Source organism: Myotis daubentonii, chromosome 6 (assembly GCF_963259705.1).
Source record: "Myotis daubentonii chromosome 6, mMyoDau2.1, whole genome shotgun sequence".
NCBI classification, from domain to species: domain Eukaryota; kingdom Metazoa; phylum Chordata; class Mammalia; order Chiroptera; family Vespertilionidae; genus Myotis; species Myotis daubentonii.
Genome location: NC_081845.1, coordinates 79,766,136 through 79,784,120, shown reverse-complemented (window position 1 = coordinate 79,784,120; position 17,985 = coordinate 79,766,136). Strand labels below are relative to the sequence as shown.

The following is a 17,985-nucleotide window of genomic DNA, read 5'->3' as shown; positions in this document are numbered from 1 at the left end:
AGGGCAGAGATGACAATGCAACCTGCTAATGAGCAGGTATATATTTCAGAAGCAAGAAAGGCCATCAGCCAAGAAGGATACCAGCTTAAGAATCTTTCATTATGGTGACAACTCTTCTGGACATGGAGAATTAAAGCATTTATATACACCTATCCATTTTGTACTTGATTTTTAAAAACCCTGGTCTTAGACAGGAAGTTGAACACGAAGAAGTAATATCTTCTGGGCCTACAAGTCTGCCCACAGAACAAAATTAGAGAAACTAAGCTGAAACTGCCAACATAATGTGATTTGGCAAAGAAAAGGACTAAAACCCACCCTTAGCCCGAGAATAACATAAGTAGAGGCAATAGAGAATATTAGATTTCTCAGGCAAATTATTACTTCTCTGGCATTAGTTTCTTCATCTATAAAACAGAGATAATAATACCTACTTAGTGTTGATGCCAGGATTATGTGAGATGATACAGGATAAACTACCCAGAATAGGGCTTTCCATATGGTCAGAACTCAAATATTGGCTATTAACTTTAATGTTTAACCTAGCAAAATTCTGCATATTCAGTTATAGATGAAGAACGGCAGTCATAACCAAAGAGGACATGGCAGTAGAGATGAAAATAAAACTCATCTAATGATGTAAGGATCCCTGCCTGAAGCATGAGAAAAACACAAGAAAAGGGATAGTTTGTACCCAGGTCCAAGCATCTAGATATCGATGGGTGGCTTCCCTCAGTTCTTTGTGTGGGTGCAGCCATGCTTAATTCCTCCACCGCTCCCATCAATTCCATTTGTTGCCCAGACTCCCTGGTAGATCCTAAAGCATATGGATTCTTCTCATTGTAGAAATGGAGCGGAAGTCAGTTTTCCTACTCAGTAGCGCAAGATACTGCAGCAAAGATATGTATATGCTCGAACTATGATGATGTCTTATATTACAAATTTGGTGCACATAGTTGGCCAAGCACTGACCATTCTTGTTTCTTATTAATTGGAGACCGAAGTTGTTTTCCTTTATTGAGTGTGTGAATTATGTCCTAGGCATAAGGCAATCTTTGCAAGATATTCAGATGAAGGATGCTAGCAACCTGTGCAGTGTAATGAGGGACAGGCAAAAAATTTTACCCTCACCATTAAAGCCCCAAAGCCATTATTCTGAGTCCTTTAAATGGATTAATATAAACACAATTTCATGTTATCTTATTATTATCATCACCGCTGGGGTGATATGGGTAGGCGGCATTAGACCCTAAATCCCTCATTTTCATTGTTTTAAAATTTCACTATTTTTGTTCCTAAAGATTACATACCCTAAGAGAGGTAACTAGCTAACATGTTATGAAGGATAGTTAAAAACTTCTAAAGTTTTAACAACCTAGGGCTTGTAAGCAGTTGATAGTTTGGTTTTTTAATATTATATATATATATATATGTGTATATATATATATATATACATATATATATACATATATATATATCATGTTGTATACATAGTATAACATGCATAATATATGTCAAGCATATTTTTCAATATTATTTCAAGTATGAATAATGGAGAGCAACCTGGCAGTGTTACTTCAGAGACAGTTGACCAAGTGGACAATCTGGATGGCTTTTATTCACAAGAAGAGTGAATACACACTTGTTCAACTAGAAATATCTGTCATGGTAGGAAGGGCTACCTATACTGAGGTTGCAATGGCAACCTACATTTGCTTATTAGTTATGATTATTAGTTAATTAGTTAGCTGCTCAAACCCAAATACAGAGTGGTGTACATAAGGTGGAATTTTATTTTTCTCTCACTAAAGAGACTAGAGGTGAGGGGGTCCCTTCTATGCTGCTCCATCTCCATCGCCAAGGTGACTATCCTCAGCTGCATAGCTGCATAACTATTTTGAGAGGACACAAAGGGCACTCAATTTCCTTTCAAGCAGGTGGGAGTCTCATACAGCCCCTCATATTTTATTGTGGGAGGGTTAGTCCCTTGTTCAAATCTAGCTGCAAGGGAAGCTTGGAGATATAGTCCCCAGCTGGATGGCCACCTGCCCAGATAAAATCCTATTACTATGAAGAAGAAAAGAATGAAGTCAGAGAAACAGCCATCAGGCATACTCGACCAACTTTGATTTCTTCTTATATGATCTATGCCCAATCAAGCATGGATATCATTCTTTAAAACGAGATGATTCCCACACACAGAAAGTTGTATTTTCTGACTTTCCTGATGAGACAGAGAGTCAGAGTCATGTGTTAAATATTCAGACTTGCTAATAATTCATGCATGTCAACTCTATTAATGACAAACCTTCTTCCAAATACATTCCAAATTTCTTATGGTCAAAAGGAATACACTGACTTGTGTTCTATCTTCCACAATGCTTGGCACCACTTAGGAATATAAAAAAATGCCTATTGAATTGAATGTTCTGGATCAAATGGGGGATTTATTGTCCTATTTCATACTGTATGTTGCTCATCTCTTTCTCCTACCCCTTCTTGTTTCCAGTTTGATCACTCATGGCTTTGGGACTCCAGCAATATGTGCAGCCCTAAGCACTTTCCAAACAGTCCTCAGTGAAATGCTGAACTACTTGGAAAAACACACGACCCACAAAAATGGCGGAGCGGCGGATTCTGGCCAAGGACATGCCAACTCGGAGAAAACCCCCCTGCGGAAAACTTCAGAGGCCGCCGTGAAAGAGGGCAAAACAGAAAAGACAGACTAGCTACATCAAACAACCTACTTCCAGAGAGTCTTGCTGCTGATATTTTTTCTAATATATATATCATGGAGGGTGATTACACTTCAGTGGATCAAATCTTGACTCTCCCCTGAGCCTCCATAAAAAACAAAAATGGAAATGAAAAAATGAAACAAAAAAGGACAAAACCACAAAAAAAAAGTGAAAAAAAGGAAAACAGCAGTGTAACCGTGTGATGAAATTGTCACTTTTAAAATTTCCTGTTATGATAAACTCCTTTCGTGCACGTAATGTATTGTCCTGAATGATAGACTCCATCACAGTGTTGAGCACTCCTGGGCTTTGGAGAGGCAGCACATGCGTCCCCACCTGACTGATGCACTTTCTTACCCTGCTCTGTAGGAAGGGATCAGAGAGCGTGACCCAACTGGACTCCACCACCAGTGCTGACAGCTCCAGTCTTGACATAACTCCCTGTAACAAGAGTGCCTCTTTCCAATAAGTAGCCCGATCTGGCAACGAATCCCTCAATAAATACTTTGGGAACTGAAAAGGGCAGTCACGAATCTTTGTCCTGTGAATTGACAGAAATTCTAAAATTTTGGTCACCGCCCCCCCCCCCCCCCCCGCCCTTCAGCCCACTTAACTACCAGTGCCTTGGTGGTATTTAAAAATTCCAGAAAACGCTGTCCCCTCTACGTATGCCTATTCCCACCTCACCCTAGGTCCTTCTTTATGTTTGCCCAAGAGCTAAGAAGGGAGTCAGCATAATATTGAAGAAAGAACAAGTGTGAACGCCTCTATCCATTCTCCTCACACGCCCAACCTAACAGTTCAAGGAAGCAGACTGCACTTAACGGGTCAGGGCAGGATGGATACAGTAGTTTTGCCATTCTTGGGCTCCCGATGGAAAGCAGTAGGATTGTGATGCCTAGGAAAGCTTTGGGATAGGAGCAGCGATCTCTCCAGGAAGCCCTGCCCCTCAGAGACAGGAGAGGACCCCAGGGGGCCCCTGGAGGTCCATTGACATGCTGGTGGCCAATGATTGTATGATTAGAGTGAGATCTCCTCCTTCTACCTTTGTGCTTCTTCTACCTGCTCGATAGCCGTGTCCTAACCATTTAGAAGCACAGAAGCGTTCAGGTCTGTGTTCAATAAAAACAAAAACAGAATGATCGGAGGTGACTTTTGCTTTTAAGATGCTTCCTTTGTTTATAGCTTGTTCCTACAGTTCATTGTCCTTTAGTCAAGACACTGAAGACAAGAGGTTCCGGGCTGCAAAGGCCAGAAACTAACTGAATGATAGTTAGGACCATTTAAACCTGAAAGTGTCAAGAAACCTGACTGGTACCACATTGTTCTAAACTTTCTACTGTTAACATTTTCCAACTTCTAAGCAAATCAATATATAGGTCATCATCTATGAAAAAAATAGTTTAATAATGTGTGGACACACCTGACACCAAGTGTAGCATGAAGATATTATCCTCTTGTTAACGTGTTTCAATTACGTTCACTAAGTGTCTGCCATAATATAACCCCATGGGAAAGATTAGTATTATTTTTAATTGGAAGGAAATTAATTGCTCAAGATTTTTTATGTAGAGATCAAAAAAATATTTTTATCTAATAATAATTCTTAAAATTATTTGACCTTTATCTTCAGCCATGTACAGAAAAGGGGAACCACACCAATAAAAATCTAAATTTTCCAGACTAAATTCAATTAACAGGAGACACTACTAAGGAATTCTATAATAAAGGGGTTTTATAGTTAGTAGAAAAGCTTACTATAAAGAAATGAATTATGGGTTCATGTTCATCCATTTTTAAAATTTTACCATTTTTCAAGGCTTTAAAATTTTTTAAATAAAATAGAATAAAGCTAAGATTCTGCAGTTCCAAATTTCATCACAAAATAAATTATTCCATTTTTCATGACATTTTCCATATTGTAATATATACACAAAAATGATGAATATTTCAGTTTTATAAGTAGTAGGAAAGCTATATACAGGTAATGTGGACCACTAATATTTCCTTAACAAAACTTCCACATTAATTTTCTTTTATTCCTTTTATTATTAACAATACATATGTATTTAATATGGCATTTTGATATGCATATCTGCTACGGACTTAATGTAGTTATATACCATGTAAAATGTTCACCAATAATCAGATGAAAAGTTAGATCTGGCTTATAGTACCAGCTTGTTTCTCCACCCATAGTTGTTACTAGCTGGGGTTCTTAACACCTCAATGGGGTATTTTTTATTAACATTGGAAACAAAAGTATAACTAAATAATTACAGTACATATTATTTACCAGGATTTGGGGTGTCTTCAGAGCCTTAAATGGACAGCACCCATCATTTAACTTAACCAGCCACTGGGACATAAATGAATTGATGGACTGGTCATATTTAGAGTCATTATTTATTATCATATCCTAATAGACATTGTTAACATACCAACTTTTGCCTTGTATATAATAGGTACTTAACACTTTTTAAATAAATGAATAAATAAATGTGTGTGTGTTCTTTGTCCAAAATGGGCCAAAGGACAGTTAACTTTTTATTCTTTTTAATACTCAGTGCTTCAATCTGGCTTGCTTCTTCCATGGTCATTTATAGATAATTCTTTTTTATTTGAATAAGGAAATATTTTCATTATCTCATATTAGTGGCAAGTAGATGTAGCTAATATAGAACAATGAAGAAAATTAGATTAAGTATCAGAATTTCAGCAAAAGTAAAGTTATAATCATTATTAGTATCGTAGTTTATAGTAATGGAAAGTAGTTCATAGAAATCTACCTTATTTTCAGTGTTATAATAGGTAATAAAACAATAAAAAAGTTTTTCAGATTAACTATTACTTGCCCAGAAAACTGTGCAAACTTCTCATAATTACACAAAATTAATGGATAATTTTCATATTTAAACTTATGAAAGATTAAGTCAAATTCCTATGAAAAGAATTTTTTGTGTTAAAGCTGTTTCAATAATCAATTTCAGGGCCACTTCTAAGGCTATTTTATCAGCATTACATTTGACTTAAGGTTGGCGATTCTAGAAAAATCAATGAAAACTCTGTATCACTCTACTCTTTCTTCTCTAGAAAGACAAGAGCACTGGAAAGATGCCTCATCTATTCTCCTGCTCACTTTTTTTGAGATGGTATGAAAATAGAAATAATTCTTTCTGACTTTAAGTTCTTTTATCCCTTCCCCCCAACCACTATTTTTTGAGGGTATGTTCTCTTCAATGTCTAGGACATAACATGACCCTTTAGCACTTATGAGCATCCTGAACCTAGTGTGACAGTGGTAAGAATTTGATCTTTTGTTACCTGGTGCTTTTAAGGTAAATGTGTCAATAAATTATTCTTGTTACTAATGAGTAAAACAATATAATTTCATTTCCCTGTATTTTTTTTTGCATTTTCTGCTTCTTTGGAGGCATTTTAGACCAGTACAATTTTTAACATGTATCAGAATGCTCTACGCAATGAGCATGCCATCTCCTTACAAAAGCCAAGTCAACATAGGACAGGTGCCATGGTCTAGTGCAGTGGTTCTCAACCTTTTGGCTCTTTAAATACAGTTCCTCATGTTGTGACGCAACCATAAAATTATTTTCGTTGCTACTTCATAACTGTAATGTTGCTACTGTTATGAATCATAATGTAAATATCTGATATGAGGATGGTCTTAGGCGACCCCTGTGAAAGGGTCGTTCGACTGCCAAAGTGGTTGCGACCCACAGGTTGGGAACCGCTGGTTTAGTGGCTAAGAACATAGACTCTGAAACCAAATTACCTGGGTTCAAATCATGGCTCTTTCACTTCTTACTGTGTGACTGTGGGCACATTGTTGAACCTGTCTGTGCTTCCATTTCTCCTTCTGTAAAATGAGAGTTATAATAGGTACCTGCTCACAAAATTACTGTCAGAATCAGAGTTAATGTATCTAAACTGCTAAGCGTAGAACTAGTGCCATGTGTTAGTTATTATCTTAAATACTTGGACAAAATACACTTTTATCTAGATATCAATTTCTTCTCAGTTTATTGAACCCTTTCTGTATGGCAGGCTCTGTCCTAGAGACTGAAGATACAGAGTGGAATAGAAATTATTTTGCAAGTTTCTCACAGTCTCCCACGAAGATCCCAGACATTAGCATCCGGTAAGTGCCACAATAAAAATGTGCACAAGCTGCCCCAACACAAACCAGACCAGGTCCAGGAAATCTGGGGAGGGCATGAAGGGTAGAGGACAGGGAGGAAGGTCAAGGAAATGGATTGTGATCAGGGAATGGGAAGGTGAACATCAGGAAAAAAAAGGATTTTATAGTTCCGGGTGAATAAAAACATTTGGGGGCAGGATGCGATTTTGAAAACGAACAGATGTACCTTGTATTTCTGGTCATTTCTACCTTCCTCCCTCATGTTTTGGGCAGCTAGCATTTTATCCTGCCTGCCTCAGGGCAGAAACGGGGCCCAGTGGAATGCAGACAACAAGAGTTGAACTTTTGCACAAGTTTTCAGTTTCAAAATCCCAGGCCCTAAGGAGGACTTGAGGTTTCAAAGTTTTTCTGTCAGGACCTTTTCTTTCACACACACACACACACACACACACACACACACACACACACACACTCACACAGTGGAGACCATAGTTCCCAGATCGGGAAAAGAAGGAGAAAATAAAAGATTAATTAAAGAAAGCTTAGCTATTATGTCATCTATCTGAGAAGGGGCCATATTCTGGGAGAAAGGTTGGAGACAGAGGAAACTATATTTCCATCTCAGATAAAAGCCCAGGCAGGAAGAACAACCAGCATAGTGATGGAGCAGAAGCCAGGTCTATGTGGTGTGTGTCCATCAGATGGTTCTCACACAGCCTCATGGGGTTTCTCCCAAGAATCCACATGGCATGGAGAGGCCAGGATGCGGTGAGTTCAAGCACAAAACAAAGAAGCAGCACCTAGCCGATTTGGCTCATTTGATAGATCGTCGGCCTGCAGACTGAAAGGTCCTGGGTTTGAGTCCGGTCAAGGGCACATGCCTGAGCTGTGGACTTGAACCCCAGTAAGGGACATGCAGGAGGCAGCTGATCAATGATTCCCTCTCATCATTGATGTTTCTCTCTCTCTCTCTCTCTCTCTCTCTCTCTCTCTCTCTCTCTCTCTCTCTCTCTCTCTCCCTCTCCCTTCCTCTCTGAAATAAATTATATATATTCACAAAGAAGTAGCAATTCCTGCAACCCAGAGGCATGCAGCAGCAAAAGCATATTTCAGGCCCACCCAGGAGCAACCACGGTAGCTGACAAACATGCAGAGTGCCTGCAGGTTGGACACAAGTACATACAGGAGAAACCTGAGACATGCCAATCAAACACCAGATGAGAATTCGGGTGTATCAGGCTCCACTCAGAAGAACAGAAGCCTCTCTAGGTACTTCCAAGAGAAAGGATTTGATAAAGAGAACAGGTTAAACAGGTGTTAGAGACTGAAAGAGCAAAAATGAGACACTGAATCACCCAAATATTAGTAATTTGAAAAAAATAGTGACCATCCCTAGAAATGGTAAAACAAAAGGAAGGCAGTGAGGTTACCGCATCTGGAAGCTGGGAGGAGAGCGTCCGTCTTCCATCGTTGGTGCTGGTGGCACCTCTGAGAGGGTGGAGCGCGGCTGAAGCCAGGAATGTGAAAGGAGCTGGAGGCTGGAAGCATGACCTTCCCCTTTCGCTTGAGGAACGCCCACAGGAACTGGGATATGTGGAGCGTCCTTTGCCTTTCCTTCTTCCTTGGAATTCCCGCCAGTGTCTTCCATTGTCAGAACCCGATTAGAGGCCAGGGGATGAAGGGTTATGAGAAAGGTAGTTTGCAGACTTCCAGCCCCAGCATCTCTGCACATGCCAGCATCAGTAGATGAAGATTCAAGCCGCATGTTCTCCCCCCACTCCAATGTGGTGCTAAATAAATCCTTCCCCACCCAACTCTGGGACATAGATGCAACTCAAGAAGACCCTAAATGGACTGAGATCAAATATCTGCCATATCCTATTTAATAAAACCCTAATATGCAAATCTGTTTTACGGCAGAATGACTGGTCGCTATGATGCACACTGACCACCAGGTGGCAGACGCTTAACGTAGGAGCTGCCCCCTGGTGGTCAGTGCACTCTCACAGAGGGAGCACCGCTGAGCCGGAAGCCAGGCTCATGGCTGGCGAGTGCAGCGGTGGTGGCACTAAGGAACCCTCGGGAGATGTCCAACTGCCAACTTAGGCCCACTTCCCGAGGACATCCTTGAGGAGACATCTCCTGCGGGGTCCTGGACTGCGAGAGGGTGCAGGCCAGGCTTAGAGACCCTGCCCACCCCCTCCCAGTGCATGAAATTTTGTGCACCGGGCCTCTAGTTTAAAATAAGGCTCAAATTTAGAAATAATGGCAGGTTATAAAAAATACAGTTGCCCTTAACATAAAGTCAAACTCTTCTAGAAGATTTACAATATCCTTCTGACCTGGCCTTTGTTCTCTCCTCTAGACTCCCCAGCATTATCTTGAATCCCTGCTTCCCCCATCACATTCTGTCCCCCCTGACTACCTACACATTCTAATAATCTTCTTTGAATTCCTGAAACTCTCCATGACCTAAGACTTTGCCTATATAGTTCTTTTAGCTAGGAACGTTATGTTCTGTCTAACCTCCTTCACCAAGCCAGCTCCTAGTCATCTTAAAAGTCACTGATGAGCAACTGTATGAGTGTTCTATTGCTGCATCACATATTACCACAAACCCAGTGGCTTAAATAAGCACCCATTTATTAGTGCATATTTCTATAGGCGACAAGTCCAGCCAGGCTCAACTGGGTCTCTGCTTAGATCCCATGAGGCTGAGCTCAAGAGGAGAACCAGGCTGAGTGGCTTATTCAGGCCGCGGCAAGGTTAACTTCCTTGTGATTGAAAGGCCCCCATTTCCTTGCTGGCAGTCAGCCAGGGGTCACTCAGAGCTCTCAGGTCGTTACCACATGGCCCCCTTCATGTTCAAGGTCAGCAACAGTGGTGAAGCCAGCAAGCAGCTCTCGGACTTTTCCTCTGCTACCAAGTAGAAAAAAAGCTCTGCTTTTAAAGGGTTCATATGATTGTATTGTGCCCACCAAGATGATCTCCCTTGCAATTAACTAACTCAAAGTCCACAGATTCGTAGCAGTAATTACATCTGCAATTTTATTTGTTACCTAAGGTAACATCATTATAAATGTGATACCACATTATATTCAGAGTCCCAGGGATTAAGGTCAGAAATCTTGGGAGTTCATCTTCAGAATTCTATCTACCAGAGAGGCCTTCTCTGATTCTCTAAACTGGGGTGCTTTTTTCTCCTTTGTGCTCCCCTACCATCATATATTCCAGTTGTGTCGCTTTTGAATAATCACTTGCTTAATACTGATGATCCTCAGTTTCTGCAACAGTAAAATGAGGATAATTATGGCATTTATATCAATAAGATGTTAGAAGGTTTAAATGAACTTTTCCGTGTAAAACAACAATAACATGGCCTGAGACATACTTGGGGCTCAAATGATGTTAGCTGCTAATATTATTGTAATATTGAAATTGCTCGTATTAAAAATTATTAGGTTTTAAAGAGGGAATCCATGTATCTTGCCTATCATTGCATTCCCAACAGCTAGCCCCGTGCCTACCTGGTGTATCTCTATCTGGCAGGAACAGGCAAATGAATATGGAATTCAAGGGCTAATCAAAAGTCTATAGAGAAATATTCTCTTAAAGAAATGGAGACAGTCATAAATTACTAGAATCCCAAGAAGTGTTTTTAGATTCACAGTGCCAAGTGAAAAGTGATAGGCACAAAATATCTCATGCATTAACACAGAAAGTCATTATCACACAGGCTCCAATGCATAAATCTTGTAAGTACATTGTTAAAACAAGATTTTAAATAAAGGAGTAATGGAAAATAAAACTGACAACTTATTGTCTCATCTATAGCAACATGTTCTTTGTACAAATTATTATATCCTCAAACAGCACTGAAATGGGCATAAATGCTTATTGTTCCAAATTATCCTAATTATCTATTTGAAGCCTATTTACTAACACAGTTAAGATGTTTTTTTTCTTTTTTTTCTGAGGGTGGTTGAGGGGATGTGGAAAGCTGTATTTCTTTTCTGGCTTCATAAATGTTTTCTCTAATTAGTTAACTTCCATTTTATAGTAGATAAGTTTTTGTTTTCATAATGAATGACAGAATTCCACTGGAAATTATAGCCTTTCATCCTAGAGGTTATAAAGCTATGATAATGACTTTGAGACAGAAGGCTGTTATAATGGTTTCATTGAAAGGTTTTTGGAGAAGATTGCCTATGACTTCCTTAGAACATGGAGCAAAAAGCAGTACTATGTGCAGAGAAAACATTTAAGTTTTCCCCTATTGCCTGGCTCCACTTACCCTATAAGAAAGCATGTATTTAATTGCTGTATGAACATATAGCTCCTAGAACGTGTATCAGTAACTTTCGAGATTCCAGATTTCTTTGCAAATTGGTCAAGCTAAATTTTTTTTACCATTAGCACCAAATAGTATTTAATCAAAAAAGACTTTCTTGAACCCAGACATTTTAAAAGTAAAATCCTCTCACAGACTTTATCCAAATGAAGACTAATCAGTTCACTCATTCTTTCATTCACTTTTCAAAAAATGCAGGGTGTTCCTCCCAAAATGTATATACACTTTAACAGCTGGTAACTCACTTAATTTTCACTCCTTTTTAGGTTTAACTGATTCAAAATAATGGGTGAAGCAGATTAAGATTTGAACAAAGAAAATTTATCCACTAGGCTTTTTTTATGGGGATACATAAAAAATAAAGTTTATAGTAGAAAAACCTGCAACAGTTGATGAATTGAGGGTGCACAAATACTGAACAAAATGATTCTTGATTTTTGCAATTCCATTGCTTCTCATTATCAGCAGTGCCTGGACCAGAACAGTAATCAGTTTGAAGACGGGCATTGACAAAAAAAAAAAAAGTATTCATTTCTGTAGACTCTTTTAAATTTTGAAAATGAATTATATGTTAATAAACATTGACTTTATATAATGTATATATAACTCAAAGTATATACATATATATTTTGGGACACCCTATATTTATTTAAAATTTAGTATATGCCTGTCACAAGGCCAAACATATAATAGAAGATGCTGAATAAGTTCAGCACTAGAACTTTAAATTTTATTGAATCCTTTGTTTTCATTGGTCTTGCTTCTTTAAAATTCAGATTAATTTCAAATTTTAGATCTGGAAGCTCATGCTCATTTTCAGTAGCCATAAATAGCAATTCTCATGTTATTTTTTTAAGTGCTTCAACACAGACTAGAAATACTTTATTTTATGCATTTATTTATTTATGCTCCTAGAGTCTTCAAAAATAAGATTTAATGCAGCTTTCTTATACAAATAATAAAACACTATAAATTAGAAATAGCTGAGAAATAAAAATAAATTAATGATAAAGTTATAAAATAGAACTGGAAATAGGACTAATAAAAAATAGGGTTGTATTTGCTACATACAGGTGGGTAACAAATTTAACTCTGAGCTTTCTAATAGCCACTGCAAAAGGATCATTTATTCAATTTTGTGTTTGTGCCTAAGACTAAGCTAAAACAATTGTTCAGCAGAAATACAACTATTTCTGACACTTAGATTAGAAAAAAAAGAAAAATTTCAAAAGAATTATTGGAAAAAGAACTATGAACATTCTTTCAGCAGATTAGAGTTTCTCGACCTCCGCACCTTTGACGTATTGGCTGGGTAACCCTTTGCTGTGGAGGGGATGTCCTGTGTATTGTAGGGTCTGGAACAGTAACTCTTGGACTCTCTCCACTAGATAATGGTAGCACCCTCCCCCAGCTGTGACAATCAAAAATGCCTTCAGACATTGCTAAATGTCTCCTGGAAGCTAAAATCTCACACCACCTCAACTGTGCCCTGCCCATTAAGAACACTGGAGTAGATCCATCAAGGAGAAACACCGTGGCTTAAATAATTGCCATTATAGCAAAACACAGTTCAGTGAAAACAAGGCTCTTTTGGGTCAGAACAAGAGTCCAGTTACTCAGTTTGCTACTGTCCTAACAATTCTGGGTTATATTTAGAGAAACAAACTGATATGAATCAGTCAGGACTTTAAGAAGACTGTTCCTCTTAGGTAAACTTTTGATCAGTACTGGATTGCAGTAACTTCAAAATTGTCCTTATGGAGCGGCCGGGGAGAGGTCAATGGGGAAAACGGGAGATATATGTAATACTTCCAACAATAAAGAATTTAAATTAAAATTTAAAAAAACACAGATTGTCCTTCTAGGTAAATACTGTTCCCAGTTGCTTTGGATTGAAGTGATTGCCCTAATTTTCCCACCTTCCTGTATCACAACCCACACCCTTTGATAGTGCCCTCCCACACCAACTCTTGGGTTTAGCCATGTGGCTTTCTTTAGCCAATGGAAAAGTAACAAACTTGATGCAAGCAGAGGCTTTTTCTTTTCATTACCTCCTCTCTCCCTCTTCCTGCCTTTGCCAAGAGGACAAATCCAGGCTAGCCTGTGGGAGGAGAAGGGACTTCATGGAAAAGAGATGAGTTGTCAGCCAACAGGCCAGTGATCGTCTGCTCATGCCAACCACTCGCTATAGATGCATGAGTAAGACTAATCCAGCACAGCACAGCTGAACCCAGATCAGCGGAACAGCCCAGGCAACCTTATACTTACAAAAAATAACAAATGGTTGCTGTTTACATCCACTAAGTTTTGGGTGGTCTGTTACCTAGCAATATCTAACTGACACAGGAGCCAATTAACCACTGGCATACTGAAACAGGTTGACATCCTCTTGAAAAACTGAGGGGCCAATGTAAGATTTCTCACCTTTGCTCTGAGTGAGCTGACTGTGTCTGCGGAAAATGCTACCAATAGTCATCAAAAGCACTGGACCAGCCCTAGCTGGTTTGGCTCAGTGGATAGAGCATCGGCCTGCGGACTGAAGGGTCCCAGGTTCGATTCCAGTCAAGGATACATGTCCAGGTTGAGGCTTGATTCCCCCCCCCCACCTACCCTGCCCCCTCCCGCAAAAAAAAAGCATTGGACCAGTGATCAAAGGAAGAAAACTGGCTCACAGCTTAATATGACAAATGTATTAGTAAGTTTTTGGAGAATAATTTCTGATGATAAAATATTTTTATTTGAGCAAACAAAATTTTCAGCCACAATAGAAAAGACCAGTGTTGTCTTCCTTCACAGGACAAACGTACATGGATTCGTTCATCGGGCCTGAGCACTGTGCTGGATGGATATGGAGTGTTAAGCCAGCCTTGTACATGGCCCCAGACAGGAGAGCAGCACTGGGGCCATGTACAAGGCTGGTTTAAAGCAAAGACTGGGATCAAGTTGCTTGGGTGGTAGCCTTGACTCGGTCACTTTCCAGTGTGGTCCCTTAGTTGTGCAAATATGTACTTGCGAATTGGGTATAACCTTAAGCAAATTGCTCTCCATGTCTTGTTTTTTATGTCTGTAAAATGAGGATGGTTATGCTAACAGCACTACCTTCCAGGTTTGTTGTAAGGTTTACCTGAATGAGTTCATACAAATTGCTTACCAGATCGCCTAGCACAGAGCAAGTCATTTTAGAGGCAGTTTTGGAAAGAGTCAGGATCTGAGAAGATGCTGGAGTCAGGCTGCTTCAGTTGGAATTTGGGCTCAACTGCTTTCTTCAACTTCTCTAAAACTTGCAGAAAGTAGAATAAATTAAATAGGGAATTAAAGAAGATAAAACCATGTAAAGTACTTAGCATATGCCTGACTCACAGTAAATACTCATTCTTTATCTATAATTTTATTTAAATTAATTAACAAAAACACAAATTATAAGGGCAATTATGAAGACGAAATGACAGAGATTTAATTTAGACAAGGCGAGGTAGGGCAAACCTCTCTAATAAAAGGGAGAATGACCTGAAAGATGAGTAGTATTTAACCAGTCTTAGGAGAAAGGGAAGAGCATTCCTGGTGAAGGAACAGCATGTGTTGAGCCCCTGAGGAAGGAGAGAGCTTGGAGTTTGTAGGAATTGTCAGAGGTCAGTGAGATTGCCATACAATGAGTCAGGAGCAGTGGAGCCAAGGATGATGGTAGAGATGAAGCTGCAGAAATATTTCAGATCATGTAGTCCCACTGACAATCCTATATTTTATTGTAAATGCAATAGGGAGCCAGTGAGGGTTTTAATTCAGAGAGTGATGAAATATTAGGGATTTTCAGTCCTTAATACCTCTTAAGATCTGACCTTTAGACTTCTTGTTCCACTCCCTTTTTTTTTCCCCCTTCAGGCTCTGTTCTAGTTGAGGAACAGGAGTGTGATTTGGGAAGCTTGGAAATAAATGTTTTAAAATCTTATTAGGAAGTTGCTCAACTTCACCAGCTATAAGGCAAACGCAAAATATCTTATTAGGAACCAGGTGTGTGCCAAGATGACCAGGTAGACAAGGAGTGTTGGCAAGATCCTGAGGGGAGGCTCTAGACCTTGTTTTGCTCCCAGCACCCACCCTGGCCTTCAGCCACAGAGGTGAGCATGATAAACCTCATCTTCAAAAGCAAGGGTTGCTGACGCCCTCAGTGAAGACACCCAAGCAAAGATCACCATGGAGCCACTCCTTCAGTGCCCAAGCTTTCTAGTTGCCTGGAAAGAGGACGGTTGATAGCGGACCTCACAACCAATTGATTCTCACGCATTACCTGTGCCATGTTTTATCTTTAGTGTGGATTCTTTTGAAAGTGAACCTGACATTTTAGAAGTGTGCCAAACATTTGAGAAAACAATAGTCATGTGCTGTTGTTTTTCTATTGAGATATAATTGACATGTAACATTCTATTAGTTTCAGGTATACAACATAATGATTAGATATTTGTTTATGTTGAGAAATAATCATAATAAGTCTAGTTAAGTGTTTTGAACTGAACTGTGAACTGAACTTAATTTTCCATACAGGCCAGATCACCAGTTTTCTTGCAAAGTGGTGAAAAGGACAGTACGTTAATATACTGTTAACATCCTATATAATAAAAGCCTAATATGCTAAGTGTCCGGTCATCCGTTCAACCAATCAAAACATAATATGCTAATGAATTCTAAGGATGCTCAACCACTCGCTGTGATGTACACTGACCACCAGGGGGCAGACACTCCAACTGGTAGGTTAGCTTGCTGCTGGAGTCTGGCCTATCGGGACTAAGTGAGATGGGCTAGACATGCCCTGGAGACCTCCCACAGTCCCTCCCCAGCTGGCCGACCTCCTGCGTCCTTCCTTGGCCCCAATCATGCACCGGTGGGGTCTCTTGGCCTGGCCTGCACCCTCTCTCAATCTGGGACCTCTCGGGGGATGTTGGAGAGCTGGTTTCGGCCCGATCCCACAGGCCAGGCCAAGGGACCTCACTGGTGCACGAATTTGTGCACCAGGCCTCTAGTGTGTTAAATAAAAACTAACCTGAGCTTAATTATGGGGAAACTCCACTCAAAGAGGTCATTGCAAGAAGGGGAGAGATCCTATTGCAATAGGGAGAATAATCCACATGTAAAACCTGTAGGGTCTCAAAGGTCAAGCAGAAAAGGACTTTTTAATATGGAGGGGTAAACAAAGGTAGAAAGAATCTGGGTGGGAGAGTGGGTAGAGAAACAGGACATACCCAGGAATGGCTTGCCTTTTTGGTCAGCCATTCTCAGATGGTCATTGAGAAAGGGTTGTACACTGGCTCCTGAGGAGAGTGAATTCAAGTTCAGGGATGAAGGGGAAGGAGACAGCTTAAGTACAGTTTGGCCAAGTCAGCTATTTGGTTCAGATTAGTTAGTAAGTACAAACAAGTCAACTAATCATTTATGAGATAAGGAATGGGGTTTGGGAGGGTGTGCATCTGTCATTGTCATAGGTCAGAAAGAGGGCATCTGGGTCTTATCTAAGTCCTGTGGAGAAGATGTTTCTTTGCAGTTAGCCAATCACAGAAGAATGAAAGAATTTAACTGTTGCTATTTTTCAAGAACACAGGGCTCAGGTAAAGTTTTCACATGAATGAGGTTGTTACTATAATTGGTGCACAAAATAAACATGAAAACTCTGAGACTGCCTTAAGGAACTCCATCCCACGATATATTAGTTTTTAGAACTATGAACATTCCGATGATATCAAGAAATATAAATGTTGATGACATCTGTGTAAAAATGCCAACCTTATCATCCTTTAGAGGAGAATGGAAAAAGTTACTTCCATTTAAATCCTTGAGGTAAGAGTGATATAATTACCAGGTAATTTTATTTTTCCAAAAGAAAGAGAACACACGGAATTTTAAGGAAAATCACTATGTGAAATTGAATGTTGTTTTGGATTAATCAATAAACAAAGTAAATCTTTCAAGTGTGATTTATTTTCTAAAAAATCATATGCCTACCTAAGTATTGCCATTGGTCTCCACTGCTATTTTGAAAATTCTTTTATCCATGCAAACCCAAAATTGGATGTTTTTGAATGTTTGACAAGCATTTCTCATTTTAAAAATTCATAGTAATCATTACATAAGGAACTAAATATATTTTCTGTGAAAATATTTTAATATTAAATTTCAAATTAACTAGGGTTCAAAGTAATAAGTAATAATTAGAATATTGTTTATGTGATTGAAAATCCCTTAAAGTCACTGGCAAGTAGTCACCAAAAAGGATCCTCAATTTTGGCCAAAAAATTCTGTGACAATTTCTTAAGTGCTACAACCTTGATAGTTCTACAAATTAAATTATTTTTTAATCTTCACCTATGTATATGTTTTACTGATTTTAGTAAGAGAGGAAGAGAGAAACATCAATCAGTTGCTTCACTTAGTCAAACCTACAACCTGAGTATGTGCCCTGACCAAGAATTAAATCCACAACCTTTTGGTGTATGGGACGATGCTCTAATCAGTTGAGCCACCTGGCTAGGGCTACAAATTAATGTTTGAGGAGAAATTTATTTCTGACTATATTTTATCAAACCTAGTTCTTACCTTTTTATATATACTTATAGACCATATTTTTCTGTGTATAAGACGTCCCCATATATAAGATGCCCCCCACTTTTCCAAACGAAAATTAAGAAATCAATACTAACCAGTTTGGCTCAATGGATTGAGCATCGTCCTGCGGACTGAAAGGTCCCAGG

The 17,985-nt window shown here is 39.2% G+C and overlaps 1 protein-coding gene across 1 annotated transcript in view; it reads left to right on the top strand.

Moving 5' to 3' along the window:
- Positions 1–2,729, top strand: part of TFAP2D (transcription factor AP-2 delta) — a 53,375-nt gene extending 50,646 nt beyond the window's left edge. The window contains exon 8 of the mRNA XM_059699650.1: positions 2,510–2,729. Coding sequence (XP_059555633.1) covers positions 2,510–2,729 — 220 coding nt within the window. The remainder of the gene's footprint in view (positions 1–2,509) is intronic.
- The last annotated feature ends 15,256 nt before the right edge of the window (positions 2,730–17,985 follow it).